At 44.5% G+C, this 12500-nt stretch overlaps 1 protein-coding gene across 1 annotated transcript in view; it reads right to left on the bottom strand.

Annotated features, from left to right (window-relative positions):
- Window positions 1-12500, bottom strand: part of LOC311226573 (uncharacterized protein) — a gene marked incomplete at both ends in the record, with an annotated part of 37865 nt that overhangs the window by 10909 nt on the left and 14456 nt on the right. The window contains 3 exons of the mRNA XM_084311993.1: window positions 3010-3173; window positions 3326-3386; window positions 8944-9090. Coding sequence (XP_084168119.1) covers window positions 3010-3173; window positions 3326-3386; window positions 8944-9090 — 372 coding nt within the window. The remainder of the gene's footprint in view (window positions 1-3009; window positions 3174-3325; window positions 3387-8943; window positions 9091-12500) is intronic.

The following is a 12500-nucleotide window of genomic DNA, read 5'->3' as shown; positions in this document are numbered from 1 at the left end:
TCCTCTCCTCCTCCCTCTTCTCTCCTCCTCTCCTCTCCTCCTCCCTCTCCTCTCCTCTCCTCTCCACCCTCTCCTCCACCCTCCTCTCCTCCTCTCCTCCACCCTCTCAACCCCTCCTCCGGTGATCTGGGGAAGTGCTGGAAGAGAAAAACTGGGAAAACTACAAATGACACAGAACAAAGCAGCGTGCCTTGCTCTGAAGTGTAGCAAAAGGTCAAACATAGTAAGTATGCATGAAAAACTGTCATGGTTAATGGTAGAACAAAGACTAAATGTAAATACTGTATCATAATGTTTTTTAGAAATATATATAAGAACAAAAAACCTGCTTGTCTATATGACGAGATGCTATTCACAATAGGCATGTGTCAATGGAAAGATGTACTGTAAAGATGCCAAGAACAAATGCAATGAAAAGGACTGTGATGTATAGAGCCATGACTGCATGGACTTCCTTACCACCTGCACTAACTAGGGTTGAAGAAAAACAGACATTTAAAAAACACCTTAAAAATCATATAAGAAAGAGTGGTACTGTCAGTTAAGTAAACATAGTGGGTGATTGAGAAGATGTGTGATTGGTGAACTTAGATTTTTTTTTAATATATTTGTATGTTGTATTGAGATGTATTGTTGTACTTTAAGTGAACATATATGCCTTGAAACATGATTGAGTAGATGGGTATGTGTGATTGGTGAACTTAGATTTTATTACCTCTCCTCCTCTCCTCCTCCCTCTTCTCCTCTCCTCCACCCTCTCCTCTCCTCCACCCTCTCCTCCTCTCCTCCACCCTCTCCTCTTCTCCACCCTCTCCTCCTCTCCTCCACCCTCTCCTCTCCTCCACCCTTTCCACCCTCTTCTCCACCCTCTCCACCCTCTTCTCCACCCTCTCCACCCTCTCCTCCACCCTCTCCTCCTCTCCTCCACCCTTTCCTCCTCTCCTCCACCCTCTCCTCTCCTCCACCCTTTCCACCCTCTTCTCCACCCTCTCCACCCTCTTCTCCACCCTCTCCACCCTCTCCTCCACCCTCTCCTCCTCTCCTCCACCCTCCCCTCTCCTCCACCCTTTCCACCCTCTTCTCCACCCTCTCCACCCTCTCCTCCACCCTCTCCTCCTCTCCTCCACCCTCTCCTCTCCTCCACCCTTTCCACCCTCTTCTCCACCCTCTCCACCCTCTCCTCCACCCTCTCCTCCTCTCCTCCACCCTCCCCTCTCCTCCACCCTCTCCTCCACCCTATCCACCCTCTTCTCCACCCTCTCCTCCTCTCCTCCACCCTCTCCTCTCCTCCACCCTTTCCACCCTCTTCTCCACCCTCTCCTCCTCTCCTCCACCCTCTCCTCCTCTCCTCCACCTTCTCCACCCTCTCCTCCTCTCCTCCACCCTCTCCTCCTCTCCTCCACCCTCTCCTCCTCTCCTCCTCTGCTCCACCCTCTTCTCCACCCTCTCCACCCTCTCCTCCTCTCCTCCACCCTCTCCTCTCCTTCACCCTCTCCTCCTCTCTCTTCCACTCTTTACAGCTCATCTGCTCCTGTGAGGAGAGAGGCTGCTCTGAATCTGTTTCGTTGCTAAAGCTGTTGTTAAAGAGTTGTTTTTAAAACACTGGAGTTGATGGTGGGTGGTTTTGGGTGGGTTTGGGTGGTTTTGGTGACTTGGGTGCATGGCTGTGCCGTCAGGGTAGTGTATGAACCATGTGAATGAGCTGATGTGAGAGAGGAACGTGTTGAACGAGGTTGTGTTGTTTCCACTGTGGTGATGTGGGAGGAGAAGATTGAGTGGATATGCAGCGTAATTGGTACAGTTTGTGTAAAGCACAGTTGTCTAAGGAAGACGGTTCAATGTTTAGTTCATTGCATTTGCCCTTAATATTCCCTCGTCAATTTCTTCAAGTTCACGTCTTTGATCAGCTCAGATATTGCCCCTCCTCCTACCCGGGCAAACTGCCTCTAATTACTGTCTGAGAATGATGTTATAACCAAGTGGATTTGAACCTGGGACCACAGGATCCACAGGATCCTCAAACCAGCTGAGCTAAAGGGTTCTGCCCCGTTAGCAGGTGCTGGTTGACTGTGACCGACCAGTAGGAACCATTCAAAGGCTCAAAACATTTGTCTTAAAACTGATCAACTTGGAAGGCTAACAACCGTAGGCTGTGTAGGCTAGCTGTGTAGGCTAGTTGTGTAGGCTAGTTGTGTAGGCTAGCTGTGTAGGCTAGTTGTGTAGGCTAGCTGTGTAGGCTAGTTGTGTAGGCTAGCTGTGTAGGCTAGTTGTGTAGGCTAGCTGTGTAGGCTAGTTGTGTAGGCTAGCTGTGTAGGCTAGTTGTGTAGGCTAGCTGTGTAGGCTAGTTGTGTAGGCTAGCTGTGTAGGCTAGTTGTGTAGGCTAGCTGTGTAGGCTAGTTGTGTAGGCTAGCTGTGTAGGCTAGCTGTGTAGGCTAGTTGTGTAGGCTAGCTGTGTAGACTAGCTGTGTAGACTAGCTGTGTAGGCTAGCTGTGTAGGCTAGTTGTGTAGGCTAGCTGTGTAGGCTAGTTGTGTAGGCTAGCTGTGTAGGCTAGCTGTGTAGGCTAGCTGTGTAGGCTAGTTGTGTAGGCTAGCTGTGTAGGCTAGCTGTGTAGGCTAGTTGTGTAGGCTAGCTGTGTAGGCTAGCTGTGTAGGCTAGCTGTGTAGGCTAGCTGTGTAGGCTAGTTGTGTAGGCTAGCTGTGTAGGCTAGCTGTGTAGGCTAGCTGTGTAGGCTAGTTGTGTAGGCTAGCTGTGTAGGCTAGCTGTGTAGGCTAGTTGTGTAGGCTAGCTGTGTAGGCTAGTTGTGTAGGCTAGCTGTGTAGGCTAGCTGTGTAGGCTAGCTGTGTAGGCTAGCAATATGATCTCGGTCGTGATAGGGCGAGCATATTGGCCACTTTTCCACACACATTCCATAATAGCCTAATAATAAAGGGACTTTGACAAGGCAGCCTTGAGAGGTTTGGGCGGCAGGTATTAAAACGTGCTCTGGGCTCCGGTGAAACACACTCACCTGGGTGTGGAGAAGGCTTCCCATCTGCAGCAGACACTCCAGGGTCTCCACCAGCTGTTCCTTGCGGAGGGTGTGGAGTCGGGTCTGACCGGGACAGCTGCTCCTCTCCAGCTCCCGTATGGCGCGGCTCAGCGCCACCGCGGTGCACTGCAGCACGCTCAGTCCTGCAGGGACAGACCCGTCCACGCCCGCCCGCGCGCCCACGGTCGGTGAGGAACAAAGTCATTGCAAGAATCGAGCCACCCTGTGTGTCGACACATCGTTCAGCCTCACAGAGAGAGACGTGTTATTCTTGAGGTTTTATTACAGTACATACCGTCATTATCAGTGGCCTCCACGTCGACATAGACACCGTCGTTCATCAGCCGTTTCAGAACCTGTAACAACATGTATACCATGGGTTAGTGAAAAGAGTAGGGGTTGGGTACCGTTCACATTTCAACCGATACCCGTACCCAACCCAACAACAGTACCTTTTTTCTGTACTTTAGTCTCTAAAATTATTATTTATTTAGAACAATTTGTTAATATATATATATAATATTGCAGCGAGCGTTGTCTGCATCTAGCTTTGTAAAGTGTTCCACACTGGCAACCGTTTTCGGCTTGCCGTCCCCCCGACTGCTTTGTTGTTGTTGAATCGGGAGCATGTCTATGTTCCCCGGGTTCTATGTTCCCCGGGTTCTATGTTCCGCGCTTTGATTGATTGATAGATTGAAAATTTTAGACCACCAGCCCTGATTCCAAACTCTAACCTTAACCAGTTCGAACGAGGGCCTAAGCTTAACCGTTCGAAACAAGGCGGACATTAATAATTAATAAAATAATAAAGATTTATAAAATGTTCAATCTATTAATCAATCAAAGCGGGGAACATAGAACCCGGGGAACATAGGGATGATCCCGTTGAATCAAGTCACATGCTAGGTAAGCGTGTGTTGTGCGTGTTGTGAACGTTGACGTGAACGTGCGGCACACTTCATAGGTTTTGTTTTCACGGTAAACGAACCGTTGACGTCACCGGGTAAACATTTTATGAAGTTATATATTCTTTTGTATACAGTACGGAAAATGTGGCACCGGCGGATCTCACGTGAATCGGTACTCGGTAGTAGTACCGACGTGATTCGGTCGGTACCCTTAAAAGTACCGGATTCGGTACCACACCCCTAGAAAAGAGACGTATTGTAACGTCCTCGGAAACGGATGAGTCGCCGAGGCTGTTTTCTCACTCATGTCTTTATTCAACACCGAGGCGTCGCAGGTCCTCTGTCCTGTCCACACGACGGGCCGCAGCGCCTCTGCTGGACATCAGTAGACTCGTCTCCCGGGTGAGTTTGCATCGATGGCGAACGCCAGTAGCAGAAAGAGAGCAACATGTTTATATGCCACAGTATAACATATTTCATATTGGACGTATGCCAGGCATTTCACCTGGGGTGTTCGTAGTTCAGAGAGACGAAGGTCACACGATGCACCACACGAACCCGACACCAGCCCCATTCTAGTCCGGGGTCATGTGACGTCTGCAGGATTGCATTATCGTGCTCGTTTGCATCAGGCTAGCCCACAAACGCAGGTGCAGAATGTATTAGACGAGCTTGAAGTCAGTCACCTGGGGTAACCCAGGACAACCGCACCGCACGCACCCGTTTCTGACATAAAGGGAACATGATGAACAATCCTCTGATTGGCTGATAGCATTAAGGTGAGAAAATAAAGACCCTCTGTGGCTCCACCACGAGTATTCATGATGGAAGGATATAATTACGATAATCCACATAGTGGAATATATAACTGGCAACGCATATAAAATGGGGGACTGTAACGTTGGGGGTTCGCTCTAATGGGTGAGCGAGCCTCTAGCGCCCCCTGGTGGGTACATCTATGTCTATCTGTCTTAATTACGGTAAGTGTGACCCGGTGTGTCTTGTAGGCCTGTCCCCGACTAAGGATTTGTATCGTCGACTTTGATTGGCCAACATTTGCTGATAGTCAACTGGTAAAATAAATAATAATTATATATATTTTTTAATACATTCCATTTGGGCTGTGGTGGAGGTGCTTAATGTCTGAAGGAGTCGACTGAAGGCTTCTTGTCCTCTGCAAAAGCATGCAATTGGTCCACTGATGGATACATCTTGATATTTGTCTAGTCTAGTGTGTTCATTAGATGGTGAAATCCTCTTTCAGTGCCTCTGTGCCTGTTTTCGTAGGCAGTTAGCCTCGCTGGTATGCGCACCATTAGCGTTAGCCACGCTTCTAGGCCTCTTTGCTTTTGGAAAGAATGATTAAAAAGAATTATTATATATATATTATACATTTTATATATTTTTTTGTGCTGTCAGGCGATTAAAAAAATGTATCTAATTAATTACAGGATTTGTAATTAATTAATCGAATTAATCGCATTTTAATCGCATAACCATTTTAGGCCTGATATTTTATATTCTATGATCAAAAATGTAATTGCTATTCTCATTTGGTTCATTACAATTGACTCAAGCCTATAACAGAAACAGTATTTCTGACACTGGGAATACACTCCCTGAGATCCATAGATGTCCCCGTCACAGACTCTGGGTCAGTGGTTCTCAACTGGTCTAGCCTCGGGACCCAACATTTTCCTTAGTCATTCAGTCGCGACCCAAATTTTTTAACCACTATGATTTATTTCAAATTTTACACAATCTTTCATGCACTGTTAAAACATGAAATAAACACAAAAAGTGCAACAAAAGTGCAACTAGGGCTAAAAACTAAATGAAATAAAATAATAATAATAATAATAATAATAATAATAATAATAATAATAATAATAATAATAATAATAATAATAATAATAATAATAATAATAATAATAATAATAATAATAATAATAATAATAATAATAATAATAATAATAATAATAATAATAATAATAATAATAATAATAATAATAATAAATAATATATGCTTCTTAGCAGACTTCTTAGCTTAACATAACATACCTACAGTAAGTTTGGGGGAACTAATGGGATAACTGGGGTTGCAACAAAAGTGCAACTAGGGATAAAAACACAATGAAATAAAATAATAATAATAAATAATATATGCTTCTTAGCAGACTAATGGGATAACTGGGGATGTTGTTTGCTCCTGGCAAGAGTCTCAAAGTCTGGGGTGATGGTAGACAAAGCAACTCTGAGGTCATGCTCAATGTCCAATCTGTTCCTCTGCTTTGTCTTCAGCTGGACCAGAGCTGAGAAGCCACTTTCACAAAGATAGGTAGTGCAAAACTAAAAAAAGATTAAATTTGTTTGTAAATTTTGTGTAAATGGCCCCGCGACCCACTTTTGGCTCGTGACGCGACCCACCAGTTGAGAAACACTACTTTTAGAGGGATCTTCAATATTTTGTTTTGTTTTTACATGATATGAAAGTACAGGTTCATACCTTCAAAATAAGCCCTCACTTGTACAAACGATGTCTTATGAATCATGCTGATAACCAGGGGTGCGGTGCGTTGGTGATTTCAAAGCTGGTTGCACTGTGTTTTAATGACGCCACGTGCACGCTTGCTCCCGCGCATGCGCATAAATGTCCCCTCGTGTGTGCACAGACTAAAGACAATGCCTAATTGCCTCTATGAATGGAATGTAACACATTTCATTCACAAGTTTTGTGTGAATGTATCCGAGGACGTATTTGAACACACCTGACGACCTGCGCTATTGTTATGCAAAGTAGCCAGGTGGGTACTTGGCGAGTTGGCGCATCAGTCGAGTGCAGCGCATTCCTGTGTGCACGCACGTGCACATCTGTGCATGTGCGTGCTTGCTCGGCGTGCAAACCCTGCTGATAACACACTACTTATTCCAGAGCTACAGGGCGGCCTCAAAGAAATCTGAGCGATTTCTCTTGCTATGCATAATGACTACATTACCCAGAAAGCAATGTCACTTAACACCTTCCAGTCGGAGAGCAGCCCTGCCTTTGTTAGTCTGATGACCTGTGACCCCGCTTCCATCCCCAGGCCATCAGGATGCTCGATGACTCTATGCAACACTAAAACAGTTTATTTAGTATATTCTTTGTTTGCGTCAGATTATTTGTAACGTGATGGAGATGAACACTGGTTGGGGGCCCCTCCTAAGAATGATTGTCTAGGGCCCCAATAGACCCTAGCAGCGCCACTGCACACACACACACACACAGAAAGGGAAAATGGCTGAGATATGGTCACTTTTCCGCACCTACCCTTACCGGTGAATGCGTCATGCCTCAGCGGATCCCCGGAGGTATTATGAAAATGTGCCTGAAAGCTACCAACGCGGAGGAAGATCTGATCGACTCAGGGTTTGGTTTCACGTGTTCGGGGGGAGACTCATGGGCACAGAAACCTGATTATGATCATGTCTCTACCACAACAACAATAAAAGCAAACTTGAAACTTGTAAGATCTTATAACCACGCTCATGTTTCCAAAGACCAGCGATGGAGCGGACACCGGACACCGGACACTCAGCCCCTCCTCCCCTACGACACAACTGTAGTTCTTTATACTGCGTTAAGCCCCTCCTCCCCTACGACACAACTGTAGTTCTTTATACTGCGTTAAGCCCCTCCCCTACGACACAACTGTAGTTCTTTAGACAGCGAGGGAAATTATACAGCCGGACAAGTTACTGTAATTAACACATTTACAAGTACATATAACATTTTGCAAATAAGGAAACAGATAGAGAACATTCCAAAGCCCTAGAAATTGCAAATATATCATTTTTGACCTATTTCTGAATCGCGCAACGCTTTCGGCATTTCTGAAGAATCCTCTCCGCCGAGATAAGGCGGCCTAGAGACCGCGCCGCGTCACAAATGTAAAATGTCCTCAGGTCGTCCGTGTATATGAGGAACGGAGGAGCCCAGGGTCGACCTGCGGCGGTGCGGCAGCAGCACGGTGACGTGCCTCGACACACAACACGGGGGGATACTTTAAATACTTGAAGTACTTGCTGATGTAATTACGGGGAGTAAAACACAGGATCTGGGGGAGTTTGTGTATACGTGACAGAGCCGGTTCCATCAGTATGTAGTATCTGCAATGCATTCTTCGTCTCTATTCACGTAACTGTGACATTTATTGTGACATTTAAATCCTGTACTTAAAAAAATACATTACATTCTAATATCTGTCACTCAAAACTGCTCAAGGCCGCTTCAAGGAGTATTTTGACGTTTTGCATTTTTAGTTGATTGTTTTTCTTCTCTTGATGTTTCATTCAACGTCAGTGATCCAGAAATGGCACGTTAGCTTTATTAGCTTTCCTCATTCAAACCAACACTAGCATAACGGCGGCAGCTAGCTGTGCCCATTGGTTTGAATGACGGATGCTGCATTTCACATCGGCCTATCTTGAGCCTCTCTGCCTATCTGCCTATCTCGAGCCTATCTGCCTATCTGCCTATCTCAAGCCTATCTGCCTATCTGCCTATCTCAAGCCTATCTGCCTATCTCAAGCCTATCTGCCTATCTACCTATCTCGAGCCTATCTGCCTATTTCTCTCTGCCTATCTCTCTCTCTGCCTATCTCTCTCTCTGCCTATCTCTCTCTCTCTGCCAATCTCTCTCTCTCTCCCTCTCTCTCTCTCTCCCTCTCTTTCTCTCTGCCTATCTCTCTCTCTCTGCCTATCTCTCTCTGCCTATCTCTCTCTCTGCCTATCTCTCTCTGCCTATCTCTCTCTGCCTATCTCTCTCTCTGCCTATCTCTCTTTTTATCACGTCTATTTTTATTTTATTATTTGTATTTTTGCACAACCTAGGCGGGCATGGCAACCTTCATTTCACATTTCATGTCTTGTGTATGTATGTGACAAATAAAACTCTTGAATCTTCTAAAAAATAATAATAAATAGATGAATAAATAAAAGGATTAGTGAGAGCACAGTGCTCACCTCCAGGACGCGGATGTAGCCGTTCTGCGCGCTGAGGTGGAGACAGGTCTTTCCTGCGCTGTCCCTCACGTTGACACTGGCGCCCTGTTGGATCAGATCTGCCACCATCAGGTGCTGGTTCTGCCCGGCAGCCAGGTGGAGGGCGGTCTGGGGAGAGAGAGTCTTTATGATGAACCACAGGCAGTCTTTATGATGAACCACAGACAGTCTTTATGATGAACCACAGACAGTCTTTATGATGAACCACAGACAGTATTTATGATGAACCACAGAGACTTTATGATGAACCACAGACAGTCTTTATGATGAACCACAGAGACTTTATGATGAACCACAGACAGTCTTTATGATGAACCACAGAGACTTTATGATGAACCACAGAGTCTTTATGATGAACCACAGAGTCTTTATGATGAACCACAGAGACTTTATGATGAACCACAGACAGTCTTTATGATGAACCACAGACTGTCTTTATGATGAACCACAGAGTCTTTATGATGAACCACAGAGTCTTTATGATGAACCACAGACAGTCTTTATGATGAACCACAGACAGTCTTTATGATGAACCACAGACAGTCTTTATGATGAACCACACAGTCTTTATGATGAACCACAGAGTCTTTATGATGAACCACAGACAGTCTTTATGATGAACCACACAGTCTTTATGATGAACCACAGAGTCTTTATGATGAACCACAGACAGTCTTTATGATGAACCACAGAGTCTTTATGATGAACCACAGAGTCTTTATGATGAACCACAGAGTCTTTATGATGAACCACAGAGTCTTTATGATGAACCACAAACAGTCTTTATGATGAACCACAGAGTCTTTATGATGAACCACAGAGTCTTTATGATGAACCACAGACAGTCTTTATGATGAACCACAGAGTCTTTATGATGAACCACAGACAGTCTTTATGATGAACCACTGAGTCTTTATGATGAACCACAGAGACTTTATGATGAACCACAGACAGTCTTTATGATGAACCACTGAGTCTTTATGATGAACCACAGAGACTTTATGATGAACCACAGACAGTCTTTATGATGAACCACAGAGTCTTTATGATGAACCACAGAGTCTTTATGATGAACCACAGACAGTCTTTATGATGAACCACAGAGTCTTTATGATGAACCACAGAGTCTTTATGATGAACCACAGACAGTCTTTATGATGAACCACAGACAGTCTTTATGATGAACCACAGACAGTCTTTATGATGAACCACAGAGTCTTTATGATGAACCACACAGTCTTTATGATGAACCACAGACAGTCTTTATGATGAACCACAGAGTCTTTATGATGAACCACAGAGACTTTATGATGAACCACAGAGTCTTTATGATGAACCACAGAGTCTTTATGATGAACCACAGACAGTCTTTATGATGAACCACAGAGACTTTATGATGAATCACAGAGTCTTTATGATGAACCACAGACAGTCTTTATGATGAACCACAGAGTCTTTATGATGAACCACAGACAGTCTTTATGATGAACCACACAGTCTTTATGATGAACCACAGAGTCTTTATGATGAACCACAGACAGTCTTTATGATGAACCACAGACAGTCTTTATGATGAACCACACAGTCTTTATGATGAACCACAGAGTCTTTATGATGAACCACAGAGTCTTTATGATGAACCACAGAGTCTTTATGATGAACCACAGAGACTTTATGATGAACCACACAGTCTTTATGATGAACCACAGACAGTCTTTATGATGAACCACAGAGACTTTATGATGAACCACAGAGTCTTTATGATGAACCACAGACAGTCTTTATGATGAACCACAGAGACTTTATGATGAACCACAGAGTCTTTATGATGAACCACAGACAGTCTTTATGATGAACCACAGAGTCTTTATGATGAACCACAGACAGTCTTTATGATGAACCACAGAGTCTTTATGATGAACCACAGAGTCTTTATGATGAACCACAGACAGTCTTTATGATGAACCACAGAGTATTTATGATGAACCAGTGTTGTGTTCATTCATAGTTAAAGACAGTAGAGGTTGAGTACTTTATTATCTAAAGATGGTAAGTTATAGTGTTGTGTTTATTCATAGTTTATTCATAGTTAAAGACAGTAGAGGTTGAGTATTTTATTATCTAAAGATGGTAAGTTAGTGTGTTACGTACACATTCATAGTTAAAGACAGTAGAGGTTGAGTACTTTATTTTGCTATATTACATTCACTCACAAGTGATTGATTTCGATTGACTTAACCACCGCAAACACTGAGTCATAGAAATAGTTATATGGTTCTCTTTACTTCTACAGTATATACTTTACTCTTTACTTCCACAGTAATATGATCTTGTTATTGTTATGTATTGTGTTACAAAGGGTCAGATTAAACCGAATATATATATTTATTGCTTGAGATCCCTTGTATAATATTTGTATATCGTTTGATATCCCTTGTATATTATTTGTATATATACACGGAATATCCCTTTACCTGGGTACAAACCAGAGTAATATGCGCTCTCCTATTGGACAGCGACCCCTAGGCGCCAACGACCGAGCCCCCAACGGCAAGTTCAAAGGCAACTCCAGGCATGTCTCAACATGTCCAGGGTTTGCGCAGTAATACGAGACAGAACTGAGGTTGGCACTAGATAATTCACCTTACGTATAAATACGGCGCAGGTGTACACAGCAGCACTTGTCTTCTAAACCTTGATGCCTTCACCACGAGACAACGTGCAGTGAAGTGAGCAACTTTGCCTCTGAATAGAGCCTTGAGAACCGCGTGCGAATAGATTGCTAAAGTGTCAGAGTTTAACGCAGTACCGTTGAGTTCGACTTATTCTAATGTGAAGTAATAGTCTATCATTTATAGTGTATCGTGCGGCTACCGTTCTTCAGTGACCAGCATTACCACCGGTTCGTCGTGTATATAGCTAGTGCACTTATCCAGGCTGGGCGGCCTAAACTCGTGCCACCACCCGAGGAGTCCTAGACGAGAACCGTTGGATATGTACACCGGATAACCTACACCGGCAACTGCAGAACCTTTTCTGGTTGGATTATATTGCTTTGGTACCGTGACTGCTGGAGCAGAGAACCATCGACCCCACTGTCGTTTGGGATCTACCCCCCGTGAGGACCACACTCGAGCCCGCCTCTAGGAAGAGGCTGGCTAGCTGTCTTCCATGCTGTCGAGCATACTGGATTATAGCTGTTGCTTTGTCTACTGATCAAGGGAGTACTGCACTGGCTCCTGTATCTGGAACCTCGTTATTCCTCGTTGACCCAGACTTTGTACCCGAGCATTCCTCTACCCTGCCGGCCTTACACCCAGAGGGAACCTCCCAGTGTCTCCAGCTGGTACTAGTGTGCCCTATGTAATTGCTATGCTACAGGTGGCGTCAGTTTAGACCCATCCTAGTATTCATACTATTCTCATTGACTTACGCTCTTGACTTACTTTACGTGTGTTCTTCGCCATACAAGCGCAAGCATAATTCTCAATCTGTAACCTAACGTTGCTTTGATAATA

The sequence above is a fragment of the Notolepis coatsorum genome (genome assembly GCF_963971535.1).
Source record: "Notolepis coatsorum genome assembly, chromosome: 1".
NCBI lineage: Eukaryota > Metazoa > Chordata > Actinopteri > Aulopiformes > Paralepididae > Notolepis > Notolepis coatsorum.
This window is presented reverse-complemented; position numbering and strand designations above follow the sequence as displayed.